Source organism: Oryx dammah, unplaced genomic scaffold, assembly GCF_014754425.2.
Source record: "Oryx dammah isolate SB20612 unplaced genomic scaffold, SCBI_Odam_1.1 HiC_scaffold_29, whole genome shotgun sequence".
In the NCBI taxonomy this organism is placed as follows: domain Eukaryota; kingdom Metazoa; phylum Chordata; class Mammalia; order Artiodactyla; family Bovidae; genus Oryx; species Oryx dammah.
Window position 1 is genome coordinate 57,341,235 of NW_024070213.1, and position 23,013 is coordinate 57,364,247.

General features: G+C 38.0%; 1 protein-coding gene across 4 annotated transcripts in view; it reads right to left on the reverse strand.

Moving 5' to 3' along the window:
- Nucleotides 1-23,013, reverse strand: part of CFAP54 (cilia and flagella associated protein 54) — a 315,472-nt gene that overhangs the window by 35,332 nt on the left and 257,127 nt on the right. For all 4 annotated transcript variants that reach the window (XR_005719649.1, XM_040232778.1, XM_040232776.1 and 1 more), the window contains 2 exons: nt 19,408-19,581; nt 989-1,095 (listed from right to left, as the gene is read on the reverse strand). Coding sequence is in view for 3 of the 4 variants with exons in the window: in XM_040232778.1 (XP_040088712.1) it covers nt 989-1,095; nt 19,408-19,581 (281 nt within the window). In the remaining variant the exon portion in view is untranslated. The remainder of the gene's footprint in view (nt 1-988; nt 1,096-19,407; nt 19,582-23,013) is intronic.

A 23,013-nucleotide genomic window follows, 5' to 3' on the forward strand; every position in this document is an offset into this window, starting at 1 on the left:
TAAGAAAATGGAATGGGTTAGGCTTAAGGTCACAAGAGTAACAAATAGTGGAATCACAACTAAATTAACTAAGCAAAGAAAAAAACTGAAAACAAACAAGGAATTGAATAAGGTGAAATCAGAAGAGACAGAACCCCGGCATGAGTGAAAGAGTCTCCATCCACTGTCGGGTGAAGACGGAGGTAAATAATGTGGCTGATGCAGAGACTTTTGATGGGGGAGCAGACAGGATTGGCCCACGTATAGGACGGGGCAAAGAGGGGAGGATGAGGCTAGGATGGGGATGGAGTTTGGGCTTAATTACAACTTAATACAGAGTCACATTAAGTTATTTTTAAAACACACCCTAAACTACAGGCAAAACTACAGACAACATCTTTGTACTCTCTGTGATCTGTTTATGAAGTACTAGGAACTGTTACTCCAATAATTTGTTGTGCTTAGTTGCTCAGTCGTGTCCGACTCTCTGCGACCCCATGGACTGCAGTCCACCAGGCTCCTCTGTCCATGGGGATTGTCCAGGCAAGGATACTGGAGTGGGCTGCCCTGCCCTCCTCCAGGGGATCTTCCTAACCCAGGGATCAAACCCAGGTCTCCCACATTGCAGGCGAATTTTTTACCTTCTGAGCCACCAGGGAAGCTCCACAATACTAGGACAATACTCCAACACAATACTCCAGCAATACTAGGTCCTATTGTTATTCTTATTTTATTGATAAGGAGACTGAGGCACACAGAAGTTAAGTGGCCTGGTCAAGGATACTAAGATAGGGAAGGCCACAACTGGCATGTGAACCAAAGCAGACTGAAGTCAGAGTTCATGCTCTTAACCACTGAAATATCATACTTCTCTAAGTAAAAGGAAGATTCTTCCAAAAATGTCTTCCAAAAGTTTTCCTGGATTTACCTTGTATATTACTGAAACAGCCAACCTTATGAAAACATCAGCAAAGAGGGTTAGAATTGCAGATAATCCATCTTTACTTGCCTTTTTAGTGGAACCCAGAAAGAGCCTACGTACACACTGTTGCAAGCAGTAGACGCAACATCAGAAATATTCAGGGGCTTCATATTATATGCATACAACAATAAAACCTGTAAGAAAATGAAAAGACATCTCAAATGTGACATCAAAATTACACTCCACCTCAAAAACTACAGCATTGGTTCTCAAAACAATATCATTATACTTTAAAAGGCTTTTCTTTGAAAGAGAAAAAATGAGGCTTTTCCCCCCAATTCATTTTAAAGAGAAATGATATGCATAAGAATTGTGCAAAGATTATGAGATGAAAATAAATGCTAGTTGGTACTAAGATTATATTATTTTTGAAGACTGACATTTCTTACTGCAGTTAAGTTTAAATTTTAGCCTTTGAAGGTCCTCTGCAACAAGTTCTAATATATACCTGGTGAATATCCAACTTGGTTTCCTGTTCCTTCTCAATATGCCCCTTTCCCCACCGGTGGTCTTGGCAACTTTTGTTCACTCAGGCAATTCCCTTCTTCTTCTCTTTGTGCATGCAATCCACACACAATTTTTCAGTCCCCACCTCTAAGCTGAAACTTCTCCTAATGACTCATGCTTTAGTAATTTACCTAATGTTTGAACTCTTGACAGTTCTTAGAATCAGTCCTACACTCTATGGCACCTCTTTATAATGAATTCACAGCATTTGAGATTCAGAGAAGCTTAGAGGTGGTCCACTCTAAGTCCTTCATTTTAGATGTAAGAAAGCTGCGCCCCAGAGTTGATGATCAAAATTGACTAATTAAGTGCATTCATTTACCTCTGGTTCCTCTCCAGTCAAACTAAAGTGAGCGTAAAGGGATGTGGGAAATTCCCTGGCAGTCCAGTGGTTAGAATTCTGCACTTCCACCCTGGGTGGCATAGGTATGATCCCTACGAGGAGTCAGGGAACTAAGATCCTGCAGTCTCCCAATATGAATTAAGAATAAAAAAATTTCTTAAAGTCATAAATTCACAAAGACAGAAGCAAAAGAGAAAATGAAGTAGACGAGAGACGGAAGCAACGCTGTGAAAGCATCTGGAAGAGCATAGCCGAGTCAGCAGAGAGGAAAGGTGGTGTCCCACCTGGCCTCAGAGGGGCTGCCGATGACAAGCATGACCAAGAACCTCAACAGCCTCAGGAATAATCTCCCTCCCATCCCTTCTCTGAGCTCTTGCAACCAGGAGACTCCCTTCCTCCTTTTCTGCCTCTTCTACACTGGCTGAACTTCTTCCACTTTTCTCACTGTTGAGGTTAAATCAAAGAAGAGCTACGAGATGCAGACATAGAGAACAGAGTTGTGGACTCAGTGAGGGAAGCAGAGGGTGGGACGAATTGAGAGAGTAGCACTGAAACATAAAAATTACCCTATGTAAAATAGAAAGCCAGTGGGAATTTGCTCTGTGATGCAGGGAGCTCAGATCAGGTTCTCTGTGACAGCCTCGAGGGGTGGAATGGTGTGGGAGGGAGGTTCAAGAGCAGGGAGACATATGTATACTTATGGCTGATTCATGTTGATGTACGGCAGAAACCAACACAATATTGTAAAGCAGTTCTCCTCCAATTAAAAATTTTAGAAAAAGAAGATCTATGCTCAGGAAGGACATTAATGAAAGTCCAGGAATGAAACGCTGAATTGAAAACATTGATAAGTGAAAGTCATTATTCTGAACAAGAGGCATCCCTTTATCCCACTCTAGCCCCTACCCAGAATGTAGAAAACCAAGCAGGAATCTAAAAGATCCTCTTTGGAAAAATTTACCAGATGAAGAGAAGAGAACTTCAGATCTAACATTCCAGGATCCTCCAATGAAACTGCTAGCTCAGTTACACTGCAGTGAAGCCAAAAGTCCATAAGCCTGACTAAACATGATTCTCATTTTCTCAAACATGAGTGAACAGCCAAGGGTCACTAGACATGAAATGAAAGGTAGAGACCAGAACTAATGTAATAAAGGGACTTGGAGAATCAGATACAGGACAGAGTGCAGAAGAAAATGTCAATGAAACCATAATTAATATCCTTAGACAGAAAAAGGCCAATGTTGCATCTACCAAATAAGAACACAATGTTATTAAAATGGAACAGAGAATAAGCACTCTTAAATTAAAAAAATATATATATATATGATCTGGGATGACCCAGAGAGATGATATGGAGAGGGTGGTGGGAGGGGGGGTTCAGGATTGAGAACTCATGTACCCCCATGGCAGATTCATGTCAATGTATGGCAACACCAATACAGTATTGTAAAGTAAAAAAAAATAAAAATAAAAAAAATATGATCATAACAACTAATCAATAAAAGATTACTGAAATATAGAGTTAAATATATCTCCTCCCAAATAAACCTAAATTTAAAAACATAAATGGTGGGGCGTGGGGGAAGATGAGAAAAGTAAACACTCAATCTAATAGGCTCAATATGTGAAAAACAGAAATTCCAAAAAGTGCAGAGATCATTAGAGGGAGCAAATTATCAAAGAAACAAAGCTACATGAACCAAAGAATAAACTTCATATATTGAAAGAGGCACCCTAAGGATCCAGAACAATACCCACACCAAGGTGCACCACGCAACTTTAGAACACAGGGGGCAGAGGGGAGATCTCCAGAGTTTGCAGAGGAAAGACGTCACAAATAAAGAACTAGGAATCAGAAAGGGAACAGAACTCTCAACAGCAAAGCAGAATTCCCAGAGGGAGTGGACAGTGGGTGCCTCCTACGTTTTGTGGGAAAATAATTTTCAACCTAGAATTCTATGCTGAGACAACAGTGAATTGAGTGTTAAGATGATGACCTTTTGTCAGGTATATAAGGTCTTTTACTTCCTATGTAAGTGCAGGAATAATCTCAATCCATCACCACCTTGGAAACCATCTCAGAGGACTGAAATCATGGAACTGCTCCTTGACCAAAGCTGAACTGAATGTACTAGCAAGTAATTAACACAGCTCTTTTGTTTGGGTGTGAAACACACCAGGAGGCTGCCTGTGCCAGCTTACCAGCACTTTTTTTTTTTTTTTGGTAGAAAATACACATGTTGATTACTTACATCTGGAGTCTATTTTTATCATCACTTCTCTCATTGAGTCTGGCCCCACAGTCTGGTTTTGACTACATGATCAGAGACTTATGAAAGAATCCTCCCAAGTAAGACAGCAGCTTTCTTGAAACCAACATATCTCACCATATTTCAGTGGTTCATGACCCACAGATAGCATGTATCCCGTGTAACTGAGAGAGGACCAGGCAGCTCCTCCTGGATACCTGAGTCTCTCTAATGGTTATCTGTACTTTCTTCATCCTACCATGCTTTATTCTTTACTAGAGCCTTCCATGGATGCAATTTGTGGAGTCTGGTGAGCTCTGAATTACCAGAACCTCCAGCACATTCTTTCTCGGGAAGATGGAAGATGTGTTCATTTAACATGAGAGAGCAAGCCAAGACAGAGAGAAACATGGGAGCGAGGGAATCCAACTCAGACAGGAAGGAATTATTAGGAGGATGGAGAATGGGTTCTGAAGATGATATCTGAGCCATGAAAGTAATTGGTCCAGTTTGAAGCATGTCTCTGAAGGAAAGAAAAAAGGAACTAAGAGACAAGCTGATGAGTTTGTCCACATGGAGAAGGACTGTATAGTTATTTGAAACCTTAGGAAGAATAAGAGATTCTAAAATACAGAGAATACTAAGTGAAACAAAAGTGAGGCAGGTTTCCCCCACCCCACTGCAGGAAAGAAGACAAGAAAGGAAATAATACCTTATTTGGCTCAGCAGTGAGTGATATTTACCTTGTCATAATCTAAACACTGACTATGGTCTAAGAATTGTGATAGGTCTCAGTTAGGAGAATGTGCAGAGAAGAAGAGTATGTAAGGCTGATCACTTGAGAAATCATTACCTGAGCACATAATTTAGTTAAATGGGAGAAAGCAAAACAACCAAACAAAACAATTGAAAGAGTTTGAAGCAATTACATCTGAGGAGACAGATTCACGGAGAAGGAGAGCTAGACAGAGAACTGTTCTTTTTTACTTACTAAAAATATTTGACTTTTCAAACTTTGGAAAATTTGGTGAAACGTTTCTGAAAAGAAAATGAAATGAATCCGAGAGATTAGCTCAAGATCTCACAGTGCTTTATGGTGTTTGCTCTCAGTCTGTGTTTGTTAACCTTGACTCCCAGGCTAGCATATAAAATCTCTGAGGACAGGAGCGATATCTTGTACTTTTTTAGTAGTGCTTACAGCATCTCCTTTAACTTTTTATTTTGTGTTGGAGTACAGCTGAAGAACAGTGGTGTGATAGTTTCAGGTGCACAGCAAGCAACTCAGTCATATACCTGCTACACGTTAATATCTTTATATTTCTGAAATTTCCATTAATCTGCTAAGAACTAATCAAATTCCCCAAAGCATGTTAGTTGAAAATTTTAAATAGAAGCCATGCTTTATATTTAACCCCTGATTATGGAAATGACACTCTCCCTCCTAAAACTGATACTTGTCCATGGTTTTGCAACACAATTTGAAGACTTCTTTAACTGAACTTAACTGAAGCCTGGCACAGATAATTGGATTCAAAGTATAAAAGCCTGAAGTCAAAATTAACTTGAATACAATAGGGCTGTAATTAAATAATAAAGCACTAAACTCGCAGAGTTGTTGTGAGCCTGAGCTCTGGAGCCAGGGTACCTGGGTTTGCCTCCACCACATACTGGCTGTGTGATCTTGGGAAAATTATTAAAACATTATGCCTCTGTGTTCTCATTTGTAAAGTAGGAGATTTGGCAGTCTTCACCCAGCGGATCGGCGTGAGGACTAAGCCCATGCGAAGTGCTTCAAGCAGTATCTGGAGCGTTACTGTTGTCCTGTGTAGCCCCATTGTCATCCTGGCTCCTTAACCCGATCTGAGCACCTCGCTTTCCATATTCTCTTAGATCTGCTGCTAATCCCAAACCAGCTTCTCATCGGATCCCCCAGCCTGTTCTCATCTAATCCACTTAGTTTTCAGTTCAGAACAGTGCTTAGTTCTATTCCCAACTTGTTTTTACCCTCAGGGTAAAGTTATATCACCTTACATATCCAGGACTGCATTCTTCAGGAGGTAATACACCCATGAAAAATTTTCCAATGCTTCCTTATTCACTTCTGAAAAGACTTTTTCAATGAAAAAAAAAAGTGATGTGACTTTTTACAAACACTGACGAATACTATATTTAAAATTGTCTTGTGTGTACATCATGATCAACCGAGATTTATCTCAGGGATGCAAGATGACTCAGTATCATTCAATGTGATGCACCACATTAACAAATTGAAGAATAAAAACTACATGATTATCTCAATAGATGAGCAAAAAGTTTTTGACAAATTCAACATCCATTTATGATGAAAACAATTCCAACAACATGAGTATAAAAGAGAACATACCTCAACAATATAATAAAGGCCATATATGACAAACTTACAACTAACATCATGCTTTTCCTCTAAGTTCAGGAATAAGACAAGAATGCCCACTATGACCACTTTTATTTAATATAGTGTTTGAAGTCCTAGTCACAGCAATCAGACAAGAAAAAAAGATAAATGGTATACAAATTTTAGAGAAAGAAGTAAAACTGTCACTGTCTGAAGATGACATGATACTATATATAGAAATCCTAAAGATACCACAAGAAAAACTATTAGAACAAATATAAATGAAATTTCAGAATACAAAATTAATATACAGAAATATGTTGCATCTCTATACACTAGCAATGAACTATCATAAGGAGTAAAGAATCCCATTTACAATTTCATCAAAAAGAATAAAATACCTAGGAATAGATCTAACCAAGGAGGTAAAAGAAAGACCTGCACTCAGAAAACTATAAGACATTGATAAAAAGAAACTGAAAACAACAGAAACAAATGGAGAGAGAAACTGTTCAGGAACTGGAAGAATTAAAACTGTTAAAACGACCATATTGCCCAAGACAACCTACAGATTCAATGTAATCTCTATTGAAATACCAATGGAATTTTTCTTTTTTTTTTTAACTTCTTCTTTTTTTTTTTTACTTTATTTGTGCAATGCTATTTTTTTTTTCCGTTTTTATTTATTTATTTATTTATTTTTTTCTTTCTTTCTTTATTTTTTATTTTACTTTACAATTCTGTATTGGTTTTGCCATACATTGACATGAATCTTTTTCACAGAACTAGGACAAATGGGAAAACAATGGAAACAGTGAGAGACTTTATTTTGGGGGGGGGGGGGCAAAAATAATAAAAGATGGTGACTGAAGCCATGAAATTAAAAGACACTTTCTTCTTGGAAGAAAAACTATGACCAACCTAGACAGCATATTAAAAAGCAGAGACATAACTTTACCAACAAAGGTCTACCTAGTCAAAGCTATGGTTTTTCCAGTAGTCATGTATGGATGTGAGAGTTGGACTATAAAGAAAGCTGAGCACCAAAGAATTGATGCTTTTGAGCTGTGGTGTTGGAGAAGACTCTTGAGAGTCCCCTGGACTGCAAGGAGATCCAACCAGTCAATCCTAAAGGAAATCAGTCCTGAATATTCATTGGAAGGACTGATGCTGAAACTCCAATACTCTGGCCACCTGATGTGAAGAACTGACTCATTGGAAAAGATCCTGATGATGGGAAAGACTGACGCCAGGAGGAGAGGGGGACGACAGAGAATGAGATGGTTGGATAGCAACCAATGCAATGGACATGAGTTTGAGTAGCCATTGGGAGTTGGTGATGCACAGGGAAGCCTGGTGTGCTGCTGTCCATGGGATTGCAAAGAGCTGGATGCAACTGAGCAACTGAACTGAACTGAATCTTGATAAATAAGAACAAAGCTGGAGATATCATGATCCTTGATTTCAAATCCTACTACAAAGCTATATCAATCAAAATAGAATGGAACTGGCACAAAAACAGACACAGAGATCAATGAAACAGAATAGAGAGCCCAGAAATAAACGCACACCTATATGGTTAATTAATCTACAACAGAAGGCAAGTATATACAACGGGAAAATGACTACTTCAATAAATGGTGCTCAGAAAACTGGACAACTACATGCAAAAGAATTAAACTGGACTACTCTCACACTATATATACAAATACTCAAATTCAAGTGGATTAAAGACTTAAATGTAAGACCTGAAACCATAAAACTTCTAGAAAAAAACATCTGTAATATGCTCTTTGATATTGGCCTTAGCAATATTTTTTTGAATCTGGCAAATTATATATCTGGTAAGACATTAGTATTCAAACTATACAAAGAACTCAGGCAATTCAACCTCAAAAAAAAGCAACAAATTATCAACCTGGTTAAAAACTGGACATCTGAGAGGACTGCAGACATTTTTTTCAAAGAAGACACACTGATGGTCAACAGGCACGTGAAAAATTGCTCAGCATCAAAAATTTTTAGGGAAATGCAAATCAAAAGCACAGAAAGATATCACCTCACACCTAAAAGGGCAGCTATTATAAAAAAGACAACAGATAACAAGTGTTGATGAGGATGTGGAGAAAAGGGAACTCTGAAGCACTGCTGGTAGAAATGTAAACTGGTACAGCCACTATAGAAAAAAAATTTTTTTAATTAAAGATAGATTTACCATAGGATCCAACAATCCCACCTCTGCAAAAAATACTAATTCAAAATTATATACATGCCAATGAAAATTGTATATTTCTCAGCCATAAAAATACTGAGATCTTGCCATTTGGGACAACATGGATAGACCTAGAGGGTATTATGCTAAGTGAAATAAGTCAGATGGAGAAAGACAAATATGACAAGATTTCATTTATATGTGGAATCTAAAAAACATGACGAAACACAACAGAACAGATTCATAGATACAGAGAATAAACTTCTGGTCATCAGAGGGAGAGGGGTTGGGGGATGAGTGAAATAGTTGAGGGAGATTAACAGCTACAAACTTTCAGTTACAAAATAAATAAGTCAGAGGGATATAATATGCAACATAGGAAATATAGTCAATCATATTGTAACAACTTTGTATGATGACAGATGGTAACTAGACTTTTCATGGTGATTCTTTTGTGATGTATAAAAATATGAAATCATTATGCTGAAACTAATATAGTATTAGAAATCAATTATACTTCACTTTTTTAAAAAATTGTCTTGTCCTTACAGCCCAGGAACAGTGAAAGAAGAATTTACTTTCCACTTCCATTAGATCGAGCTGATCTGTAATTTCCTCATCTTGATGTCTTAATCACCCAACAAAATGCTTGGCACACAGTATGCACTCAATAAATGCTTTATTAATTAGTTAGTAAGTAATTAGTTATATGCATTTTATAGAGAAATTAACATTTAAAATGAAAAGACCTAGGTTTGCAGTCTTTTTTGTCACTAATGAGCTGTGACATTGGTTATTTTACCCCTATGGAACTTTGTTTCTCATCTGTAAAAAGAGAATGTTGCTTAGATATTCTAGTTTCCTTTCAGTTCTGACATTTGACTTGGGTGGGACCAAAAGAAATCAGAGGTTACCAGTGGAGCCCACTATATGGATTGGCAATAGAATACTTCTTGGAGAGTCATCATTAGAGTATAAGTGCATTGGTAGCACCAGTTTAGACTGGTGTTTCTCAAACTTGAAAGTGCATACATTTTAGAATGTGCAAGTAAAATGCATTATGATTCAGTGAGTCTAAAGTGAGATTCAAGATTCTGCATTTCTAATAAGCTTCCAGGGGTGCTGGTGGTATTGGTTCCTGACCACACTCTGCAAGGGCCAGGGACTATCAGATGCCAGTTCCTGCCTCACTTATCCAGCTTTTGTCTTCCCCAGTTCCCAGAAGCTGGTGGTAATCTTGGGCCCCATACACAGGAGCAACTCTAGTTAACCACTTAGGCAACAAGCCCCAGAATCTAGAATAGCTCAGGGGAGGTCCTGGGCATCTCTATGATCTTAGTTATAGCACTCCTAATATCCAAGTTAATAACATTGAGCTTCTGCTTTCACTAAGACTTGTTAGTTTTCCCAGGAATCCTAACTCATCCTTTACTTTCCAGCTAGGCCTCAGCTTGTCTTGAATGCATAGCCTGTTTGTTTGGGACCCTGAAATAGTGTCTTGCTCTTCTTAGGGGTATAAAAACCTCCAGAAAAGAGCACTAGCTCTGTATTTCTTGTTCCCAGACTTGTTGGGCTTCTGAATAAACTTATCTCCAAGAACTATTTTAGCTCTGTACAAATCTGTGTTTTCACTTGCCAGATGGATTCTGGCAAGCTTTGCCTGATCAGACTTCTTTAACTTGATCCTGCTTGTCTGCCTACCACTTCCATGGCCTCTGAAGAACATGCCTTGGGCTGTGCAACTGCCTTCAACACAATAGCCCTTGCAGTCATTTGCATCCCTCCAGCTTAGGTCTCACAGGCCAAAAGGAAGGGCCCGCTACTGAAGCTTTATTGACCCTCCCCTGCCCTACTTGCTCTGGGTTGCATTCCTTGAGCTTGATCAAGTTATAAACATAACTCCAATCTCATTCTGAACCTCAAATAGGCTGGCTTGTGATCTAAAGCATCCTACCAGTTACCCTGGGTGCTAAAAATAGCAAGAATATGAGGTGCTTTAAAGCTAAAGGCCCTAAAGTGTAATTTTGAGACAAATTTGGACCATCAAACCTTTGGTCATGGTTATATCTCCTTAAGGCTAACCTGCAGTCTTCTGTCTAAATCAGCCATTCTTCACAATGCTTTTTAATGCCAGAGTCTGGGAGGTTCATTAGAATGATAGGCTCTGGCAGTCTCTTCAGTAATTATCCTTAGGAGACACTGAAATGGTTCAAAAGATGCTTTGCTTGTAAAGAAGTTTCAGTGAATAACATGTGTGGTTCTATTATATTCTACTAAAGGTAATTCTGTTAAATAGGATAGCATAATTTATAATCCAGGGTTTCTGCATCCATGGATCCAACAACTTGTGAATCAAAAATATTTTTAAAAATTCAGGAAGTTTCAAAAACCAAAATCTGAATTTGCCATGTTCTGGCAACTATCTACATAACATTTACAACATATTAGGTTTTATAAGTAATGGGGAGATGATTTAAAGTATACAGAAGATGTGCAGAGTGTATGTGCAAATGCTATGCCATTTTATGGGGCCTCCCAGGTGTTACTAGTGGTAAAGAACCTGCTTGCCAATTCAGGAGACATAAGAAGTGCAGGTTCGATCCCTGGGTTGGGAAGATCTCCTGGAAAAGGGCATGGCAACCCACTCCAGTGTTCTTGTCTGCAGAATCCCAGGGACAGAGGAGCCTGGTGGGGTACAGTCCATAGTGTTGCAAAGAGTCAGACACGACTGAAGCTACTTAGCACACATGCCTGCCATTTTATATAAGGGACTGGGCATCTCTGGATTTTGGTGGGTATCTGAAGGTCTTCTGAACCAATCCCCTGTGGATACTGAGGGACAACTGTACCTATCCAGTAGAGTTGTTGTGAAGTTAATGAAGTAGAATACCTGTATCATCTCGTAGGGTTTCATGAGCTTCACCCAGTTTTTCTAACGTTAAACTCTACACTGAAGGTCTAAGATAATGAATAGATGAATGCTCACATATAATATTTAAATCATCAAACAAATTTCAGCATTATCTTCTGAAAACATAGACTCTTAGGTTTGAGAACATCTAGCTCTCCTAAATCCGCATTTCCTGATTGTGTAGCTGAGATTTATGGCAGCCACTGCATCTTCTATCACGACCCAATACATACATATTTATTGTCAAAGGTGGAAAAAAAATGTCCCTGAACTAAGATAGGAAAACTGTGTGTTCCGTGTCTTTGCTTATGGCTTTCAAAAATTACTCAAGCAACCTGTTTAAATTAGAATTTGTTAGTTGGTGCTCCATTTCTAATCTCTGTCTGACACCAGTTCATGGGTCCATGCTAATTGTCAGACATGATTGTTGATGCATGAAACCTTGTTATTCTAATTATCAGCCACAGATGCAGTCTTAGCATTAACTCCCCCAGATCATCCTGCCCTAAACTGATAGGGATGTGATATTTCTATAGCCTTGTGAAATGAACTTTTTGCTTTGTTCCTCATTTTTTAAAACTAACTGTTGGGGTAAACAATCTGTTTCCCAACCATGTCAGCCTTCTGTTTCCAAACCCTTTCTGAATGGAAATCCTCTTTTATCACTCTGTTGGTTCTCTTGTCAGCCAGTAAACAAATTCTTCAGAATGCTGAACGTCAATCTAGAAATGCTCTTTTTAACAGAATCTATCCTGAAACAAATGTTTCAGAAAACACTTCCACTTACTGTATGTGGTGCATTCCGATATTGCCTTCTTATATTTAATTTCTTTAAAAAAAAAAATACTACTCATGACCCACTATATTGACTCCATGACCCATGAGGATTCTTGGAATGGTGATTTGAAAACTACTGCACTAAATTCCCCTGAAAGAGACCACAGATTTTTTATTTTAAAATGCATATGGAATATCTGGCAAGGATTGAACATGGAAAGAGTGGGAAGGTGAGTACTTTCAAAATATGAGAAACAGCTTTAAATGTTTCTGGGAAGTGAGGTGTTAAAGTTTCTCTTTTTTGTATGGGTAGGAGGAATATATAACAGACACGGAGTTAGCCCTAGGTTGCCATCCTAGAGAAGCAGAATGGAGGGGCTGTTGGGAGAAGCTGTGCTTGAGAATAAAGAAAGGGTGGGCTCTAGAGGTTTTATCATCTGACACAGGTCACATGAGTCAAGGAGCAGCAGAAGCTACCAGAGGCACCGCTAGAGGGGACAGCACTCAAGAGCTGGGAAGTGCAGGAGCAGTCCATTGCAGGAGGCAAAAAAAAAAAAAAAAAAAGATAAAAAGAGCTGAACAGGGCAAAAATATATGGGAAATGTTTCATGGGAAAGAGCCCGAGGCCCTTCTTAGAGACAGCAGAAATCAAAAGAATGCTATAGTGGAAGGTTCCTCTGCAAAAGGTGATAGTGAACAATTGTCCCATTTTTCAAAGCTGGACCCCTCTTCAAGACTCTCCCAGAATTAGAATCACTGGTCCGACTCCAAAGATTTCAGGCACTGATACTGAACTGCTCCCAAATACTTGCCCGCCTCTCCTCCTGCTCCCCAGTTAGCCCTATTGCAAACATCTATACACATGTAAGAACATAGACGTGGATAAAGATACAGAATTAAAGATAATAAACATTAAAATGAGTTATGCTTGTGATACAAATTTTTAAACAGCATTCAGAGAAGAATTAAGTTTTTTCTCCTGTTTGCTATACACTTCAGTTTTGCTGGTTACTCAGATTATACTCTCTTTTCTGTACAACATTGGCACCTGAAGTATCTCTAGGGAAATATTGCTGGTACACTTTAAAAGGTGCTTTAAAAATGATGTTTACCGAGTGTATCACATGTATATTTGAAGTTATTAAACTTTAAAATAGTGTAATAATGTTAAAGTTACATAATAATAAATAATAACTACTATTTAGGTTCAGTTCAGTTCAGTTACTCAGTCGTGTCTGACTCTGCAACTCCATGAATCGCAGCATGCCAGGCCTCCCTGTCCATCACCAACTCCTGGCGTTTACCCAAACTCATGTCCATCGAGTCGGTGATGCCATCCAGCCATCTCATCCTTGATCATCCCCTTCTCCTCCTGACCCCAATCCCTCCCAGCATCAGAGTCTTTTCCAGTGAGTCAACTCTTCACATGAGGTGGCCAAAGTATTGGAGTTTCAGCTTCAGCATCAGTCCTTCCAATGAACACCCAGGACTGATCTCCTTTAGAATGGACTGGTTAGATCTCCTTGCAGTCCAAGGGACTCTCAAGAGTCTTCTCCAACACCACAGTTCAAAAGCATCAATTCTTTGGCACTCAGCTTTCTTCACAGTCCAACTCTCACATCCATACATGACCACTGGAAAAAACATAGCCTTGACTAGACGGACCTTTGCTGGCAAAGTAATACCTCTGCTTTTGAATATGCTATCTAGGTTTGTCATAACTTTCCTTCCAAGGAGTAAGTGTCTTTTAATTTCATGGCTGCAATCACCATCTGCAGTGATTTTGGAGCCCCCCAAAACAAAGTCTGACACTGTTTCCACTGTTTCCCCATCTATTTGCCATGAAATGATGGGACCAGATGCCATGATCTTAGTTTTCTGAATGTTGAGCTTCAAGCCAACTTTTTCACTCTCTTCTTTCACTTTCATCAAGAGGTTTTTTAGTTCCTCTTCACTTTCTGCCATAAGGGTGGTGTCATCTGCATATCTGAGGTTATTGATATTTCTCTCGGCAATCTTGATTCCAGCCTGTGCTTCTTCCAGCCCAGCATTTCTCATGATGTACTCTGCATATAAGTTAGGTTACGTTTACACAATTAGGGCTTTCCTGGTAGGTCAGACGGTAAAGAACTCGCCTGCCAGTGCAGGAGATATAAGAGACACAGGCTCAATCTCTGGGTCAGGAAGATCCCCTGGAGAAGGGAATGGCAACACACTCCAGTATTCTCGCTGGGAGATTTCCATGAACAGAGGAGCCTGGCAGTCTACAGTCAATGGGATCACAAAGAGTTAGACACAACTGAGTGACTAACACGTTTGCACAATTATCTCTGGGGTACTCATGACACAGAAAACTTAACTCATCTACCAAAGGTCACAAAATTACTAAGTACAATAACAGAACTGGGATTCAAAACAGGCGTTTGATCTGTCCCATTCTGAGGGCTCTAGAACCTGTGTTCTTAACCACTACACTAACAAAAGCAAAATAAATAAAAAGAAGACCATTCCTAGTAAAACTGCGCAAAGACAGCCTCCAAAGTGGTTCATCAAAGAAGTCAGAATATTTTTTAAAGCAACAGCAATTTGACTCTTAAGAGCAACACTGGAAATGAGTAAGTAACAGTTTCAATGTTCTAAAAGATAATAATTTCCAAGCTTGAATTCTCTACTCCATAAAAATTTATTTCCTAGATAATGTAAAACAATGACATTTGTCAGGCAAACAAAAATTGAGAGTGTTTGCCTTCAGAAGATGCTCACCAAAAGAAATTTCAAAGTATATACTTCAACAGAAAGAAGTGATCCTAAATGGAAAGTCTAAAATGCAAGAGGGAATAGAAAGCAAAGCAAATGTTGAATATATAGAAAATTCTAAAGGAAAATAACTCCTGTATAACATAAAAATAATATTATCTTGGTTACTAAAAAGAAAATGTACAATAATATAAGTCATTACAGGAATAAAGACATTATTCATTGACTTTAAAATTGGTAAGTATGTATATTGTCCTGAGAGGTAACCACCAAAAGCACAGCAAAAGCGTGCATAATTTCAAAATTCAGAGAGTAAAAATAAATCAGAAAAATAATAAATTCCAAAATGAGAGAAAGAAAACTGAGAGAAGTAATAGTTTAAAATAATATGGTAGATTTCAAAACAAACAGAGTAGCAATTATATTAACTATGACTGGATTACCTTTGCTAGTCAAAATACAATGTTATCAGACTGCATTTTAAGATATCCAAGCATATATTTTTATTTAAAAATACAACTAAAACACAAGGACAAAAAAGGGTTGAAAGCAAAAGGCTGGAAAAAGAAATATTGTGAAAATAATAACCATGAGAAAGTAATTTTCCTCTAGTAATATCAGACAAGGCAGACTTTATGAGGAAAAAAGCATTCTTATGAAAAGGTCAGAAGTCACTTCAAAATGACAAAATACTGAAATCGCCAAGAAGTCACAACACTTGTCAACCTGATTGTACCTAAGAGCAAAGCCTCCGATTACAAAAGCAAAATTTGACAGAACTACAAGAAAAAACTAAAACAACAACAATCTCAGTGACAGAATTAAATGGTAAAATCTCTTGAACACATAGGTTTGAATTGTACAGGTCCTACTTTATGAGAATTTTTTTCAATAAATACGTACTATTATACTATTATACACAATCCATGGTTGGCTGAATCCACAAATGTGGATGTGGAAAGCCAACTGTAAAGTTACACATAGACTTTTTATCTGTGTGGAAGGCCAGCACCGTGACTCTTATGTTGTTCAAGGGTCAACAGTTCTTGATTTAAAAAAAATAAGAAGTGAAACAAAAATAGAAAAGTCAGTAAGGATACAGAGTACCTGAATAAGACTACACAGACTGACCTATTACACATATATCAACACTTCCTCAACAACTGAGGAGAGCACATTCTTTTTAAGAGCAATGGAATATTTACACAATAAACATTTCCTGGTAAAAAAGCAAGTTTCATATAGAATATCATATAGAATATTTTTTATTAACACAGAACAAAATAATCTAGGAATAAATAACAAAAGATAACTAGAAAAACTTCATATAGTTTGTAATTTCAGAAACATGCTGAAATGACTTGTAAGTCAAAGGAGAAATCATATTGGAAGTTTAAAAAGTTATTTTTTACTGAAAGATGATGACAATACTATAATAAAAACTTGTAGGATGAAGCCAAAGCAAAATTTAGAGAGAAACTGATAGCCTTAAATGCATAGATTAAGAAAGAAAGGACTAAATATTGAGCTAAACATCTATCTCAAGAAGTCAGTTAGGAAAAGAAAACACATACACACATTAAAAAAAAAACAGTAGAAGAAAGATATATAGGATTAATGAAATAAAATTAATTAATGAGAAATCTCTGGTGACAATAACCAAGAAAAAATGCACAGATAAGCAATATAAGGTTTCAAAAGGGGCACTTCAGCTACAAACACACTGATTGGTTAAAAAGATGAGCATGAGTGCTTAGTCACTCAGTCGTGTCTGACTCTTTGCAACTTCATGGACTGTAGCCCACCAGACTCCTCTGTCCATGGGATTCTCCAGCCATGAACACTGGAGTGGGTAGCCATTGCCTCATCCAAAAAGATGAGAGAAATTTTAAATAAAATGGAAAAATTCCTAGAAAACAGAAACTTTAGACAAAACTGACTCAAGAAGAAATAGAAAACCCCAACGTTCTGTCACACGGGTGACAGTTAAAATACTTAAAACTTGTTTTGACACATGCACTTACCATTAGAACAGATATTAGCCCAACCAGAACTGATACCAGCTCTGAAAACCAGCACACTGTTAGTACTATTGCTTAAAGACTGCCTCTAACAATGGATAATTATATCTCTAGTCTTATATTGACTCAACAAAACATAAATGCTTTACTTTGATAAACTCTTAGCAAGTATCTGAGAAAAAGGGTTACTCCAAACTTACAACCCTGGACTGTGTGGATCACAGACTGTGGAAAATTCTTAAAGAAATGGGAATACGAGAGCACCTTACCTGCCTTCTGAGAAATCTGTATGCAGGTCAAGAAACAACAGTTAGAGTCGGACATGGAACAACAGACTGGCCCCAAATTGGGAAAGGAATACATCAAGGCTGTTTATTGTCACCCTGCTTATTTAACTTATATCCAGAGTACATCATGAGAAATGCCTGGCTGGATGAAGCACAAGCTGGAATCAAGATTGCTAGGAGAAATATCAATAACTTCAGATATGCAGATGATACCACCCTTATGGCAGAAAGCAAAGAAGAACTAAAGAGCCTCTTGATAAAAGTGAAAGAGGAGAGTGAATAAGTTGGTTTAAAACTCAACATTCAAAAAACTAAGATCATGGCATCCGGCCCCATCACTTCATGGCAAATAGATGGGGAAACAAGGGAAACAGTGACAGACTTTATTTTGGGGGGCTCGAAAATCAGATGGTGACTGCAGCCATGAAATTAAAAGATGCTTGCTCCCTGGAAGAAAAGCTATGACCCACATAGACAGCACATTAAAAAGCAGAGACATTACTTTACCAACAAAGGTCCATCTAGTCAAAACTATGGTTTTTCCAGTAGGCATGTATGGATGTAAGAGTTTGGCTATAAAGAAAGCTGAGCAACAAAGAACTGACACTTCTGAACTATGGTGTTGGAGAAGACTCTTGAGAGTCCCTTGGAGAGCAAGGAGATCCAACCAGTCAATCCTAAAGGAAGTCAGTCCTGAATATTCATTGGAAGGACTGATGCTGAAGCTGAAACTCCAGTACTCTGACCACCTGAAGCGAATAACTCACTCATTGGAAAAGACTCTGATGCTGGGAAAGATTGAAGCCAGGAGGAGACGGGGACAACAGAGGATTAGACGGTGGATGGCATCACCAACTCGATGGACATGAGTTTGAACAAGTCTGGGAGTTGGTGATGGACAGGGAAGCTTGGCATGCTGCAGTCCATGGGGTAGCAAAGAGTCAGACACAGCTGAATGACTGAACGGAATCGAGTTCAGTGGTAAAGAATCTGCCTACCATGCAGGAGATGCAAGAGTCTCTGGTTCGATCCCTGGGTCAGGAAGATCCCCTGGAGAAGGAAATGGCAACCCACTCCAGCATTCTTGCCTGGAGAATCCCCATAAACAAAGAAGCCTGGCAGGCTACAGTCCATGGGATGGCAAGAGTCAGACACAACTTAACAATTATATTACCACCACAAACTTACACAAACTTCACCACTGAACAGAAAACCATGATTTTATTTATCAATGAATTTTATGAGCCTAACAAAAGCCTCATACAGAAAATATCTGACAAAGATAGCACAAAAAGGGAAAATTATAGCCCAATATTACTCTTGAGTGAAAGTCACTCATTTGTGACCCCATGGACTATACAGTCCATGGAATTCCCCAGGCCAGAATACTGGAGTGGGTAGCATTTCCCTTCTCCACAGGATCTTCCCAACCCAGGGATCGAACCTAGGCCTCCCACATTGCAGGTGGATTCTTTACCAGCTGAGCCACAAGGGAAGCCCCATTTCTCTTGAAAACAGTGGCAAAAATTCACTAGGAAACATTAGCCAACTGAATCCAATAAAATTAATACATCATGGCCAATTTCAGGAGCACATGGTTGATTTAACATATAAAATCAACTACCATATTAAAAGAGATCAGTCATAAAGTCATCTTAATAGATACAGTAAAATAGTCACGAAAAAACTTTCTATCAAAGTGGAAGTAGGAAAAAATCTCCTTAATGTGATAAAGGATAACTGTAAGAAAACATTAAATGTCACATATAATGGTGATACACTGAAAAGTTTCTCTTTAAGTTCAGGAAAAAGGAAAATGATCAACAGGAATCAGACATTCTCAAGATTTCTTAGTTACTTGCACAGTTATTTTACTAGACAATATAGATTCTAAATTGCTATACATTTCTGTTTATATGATTAGAGGATATTCTCTACTCTTATAATGGCTCCGTTAAACTTTACATCCAAATCTAAGATTTAGCTTTGTAATTATATTACATACCATAGGTTCTGTTTCCTTTGGAGGTTTTTCCAGGGGAGGAATATACCACTGAAAACAAAGTTCTTTGTTTAAAGCTTGTGTTGCCACAACTGATGGCACAGCGTCTCCATACAATGGGCTGCTAACGCTCTTTAATGATAAATCGGAGTGTAGAGAAGCATCAGTTACTCCTGTCTGGGGTACAAACAGAAACATTCACTTTATTGCTGGCAATGAATGTATTCAATATTTAAGACATTCATTCAATTTTCATTCAATAGTGGCTATACTGGAAAACTCTGGGAATCATCTCAGCTTGCTTTATGGATGGAGGTCTTAAAAACCTCCCAATTACCACAAAGAAGATTCTTCTGTGGAAAAAAAATATGCTTCAAAACCCAGTGGACTCAACAAATGTCTTCCACTTTGGTGAATATCCAAGAGTAACGATCTAGAGGGGAAATATCAGTGCTATCACTTCAGTCTCAAGATCACCATAGAGTCTAAGAACATGTACTTTTCTTCTGGTTTATTCATTGGTGTATATATACTAATGGTTTGGTTACAATTTATTATCTGCTTTCCAACAGCATTTTCTTTGTATTACCTTATGAAAAATAAGACACAGTTTTTGCTCTAAGAGGTCAAAATCCATTACTTTCATTCCCTCTTTAAATGAATATGGCTGGTTTGCAAGTTTAGTCTTGGTTAATCTGGGCCCAGCTCATTTGATAGAACTTGGTCACTGAATCAGGAGTTTTCAAGAAGCATAAATGTATAGACTGCAATTGGCGATTTCATAAAATATTTACTTAGTTCCTTAAGGTAGCTAAAAAAAAGTAAAGCATGATTGCTGCTAACAAAAGTAGAGTCTAGCCAGAAAGATAATAATAATGATAATAATATCTCACTTCTAAAAAGGACTTTCTTCAGTGGAGTGTAAACTATTTTCAAAATTAAATTCTCATTATTCCCAAGATTACAGTGTGGTAACTGGAAAGCAATTCTTCTACTAAATCTTGTCTTCCAAAGGCATCTAAAGGTTTGGTGACCAAAGGGAACATGTCAGTGACTGTAAAGAAAGGCCTGGTGTTTCTATAAGACTCTCTACCTTCCATTTCTAAGCCTATTCAAGATACAACTGAAGACTCTCAATGCAAAGTTCTTCAAAATAATATAAAAAGAGAAATAAATACACTGACCTTTCTGGTTGTCTACTGATAAAAGAAAAAAATATGTCTTGACTGAAAGGTAATACTAAAGGTGAAAACTATTTTAAAATGTCTAGAGACTATCATAAAAGGATATGATAAGCCAGAATCCTCATTTATTAGCACTAGGATACTAAAAGCATGACCAACATGCACAATAAATAAAATTATTAACTCTTATGTCAGGCAGTTCACCAAAAAATCGGTAAATAATTGATTCAGGAAAAAAAATGTTCATTTTCTTTCATATTTGAGTGCCTTTCAGAGCTCTGACAACTATTTTAGAAAAGAATTCATATTTAATAACTAGCTAAGTGGAAAAAAATAAAAAGTAAATACCTTCTATGTCAACATATATATAGTGTTTATTTACACAATAGCATAATAATAAGGAACTGCAACAGAAATCAATGTTAATATAGGCATTTAATTTTCTTTTCTCTTTAAAAAAACACAATATCTAATTCCTAATGGGATTAATTACATAAGTTAGTCAATGGGCTATACACCAGGTACTTTTGATATGTTTGATTTATTCTTTGAAAGGAATGAAACAACAGACTTAACCAGAAGCACTCTTGTTCATCATGTACTATAATCATCAAATCACTCTGCACTAATCAAATGTTTGACCTTACGCAGTCTGTCACGGGCACACAGACTAAACATGAATAACTCAGCACTATGCACCATTTTAATCATGTCCTTTCTGGAATTTTTAATGTAATTTGTTTGGCGTCTTTGTTTTTCCATCATAAAGCTTCAGTGGACTTGACAACAGGCACACTCACAAAGCTGATGAGCATGACATGTATATATGATGGTTCTAGAAATGTATCTACTTCTTGGTGGGGGAAAAACAGGTTTAAGTACAAAACTATGGGAAGGGCTTGATTGAAATGGCCTCCTGAGTGATTAAAGGCTCAGAAATGTTATTATAAAAGTCAGCCAAGCTTGGAGTTTACTTTTTAAAAAATCCAAAAGGCTTTATGCTCGTTAGCTGTCTACCCCAGTGAAACGAACACATGATTAGGTGGCTTGCACCTGTCAGGCAAGTGACAGTGATCTCCAGGGCTGATTATTCTAGGAGAGTGTTCCACTAATTATATCAAAATAAAGAGCAAACACAGTGAAACAACTCTTTGATATCATTACTGCATTAGAAATACTATATGTATTTATACTGTGTTCAAGGTTGTATGTTTGGAGCACCATCCTTAGGAACTGGGTAATGATAGGCTGCCCTTAATAATGAAATGCTCAGCAAAGCTCCTTTCAGAACAGTGTTTAAGAAATCACACACATTAGTTTTCAAACTCTTATAAAATATTCACAAGAATACATCCACTGAAACGATAGTTCTCAACTTTCTCATTCTCTTCTATTCCAAAACACCTGAGGTATCTGGGGCACATGGAAGGAATCCTCAAGGCAGTCTCAGGTCCTAGGAGGGGTGACTCAGACAGTTGTGTTAGATGGAAATGATCTGATCCTACTCTACTGGTTCCTGCCAGATGGAGGGCCAGACATGAACAATACATCCCAGGCCTTTTCACCTTCTCTCTGCTCCTCTCCCTAGAGAGAGTTACTTAATCGGTGAATTTGAGAAAAAGAGTTTTGGATATGCATAATTTTACTCTTCTTCTGAGCATATTGTTTTCAGGGAGTGAACATCCTCTGCTCCTTCATGCGACAGATTTTAAAGGAGTTTCTGGCCCCACGGGTTTTAAAGAGACCTGTAATGACCCCCACTCTCCACCAAAACCCATCAGCCTGGACTGGTAGAACCGTCAACTTTGCTAATCACTACTAGGGAGACCATTTACCAGTAAATATAAACCATTTCCTACAATATCAACGGCATGACTCATAAAGTAAGATATTTTTTAATCTCAGTATATCTTACTCTTTTATTTCTCAAATGACTTAGAATCTGAGACAGGAAATAGGGGCATTGAGTTTGGGGCATTTCAATACTTCCAGTATCTAGGAAGTAATCTGAAAAATCCTCCTGTGTGGATTGCAATACACTGCCCTGGGGGCAATAACCCCAGTTGAGACTCATTTAACTGAATCCATAAATATTCCTTAGTGGGTCTTTCCACTACTTTTTAAAATCACCTTCCTTTCTTGTTCCAAAGAACGATCTTTTAAAAATTTTATTATCTACCCCCAAACACAAGGTTGAAAGTGAAATTGAAAGCGGCTCAGTCATGTCTGACTCTTTGTGACCCCATGGGCTATATAGTCCGTGGAATTCTCCAGGCCAGAATACTGGGGTGGGTAGCCGTCCCCTCCTCCAGGGGATCTTCCCAACCCTGGGATTGAACCCAGGTCTCCAGCACTGCAGGTGGATTGTTTACCAGCTGAGCCACAAGGGAAGCTCAAGAATATTGGGGTGGGTAGCCTATCCCTT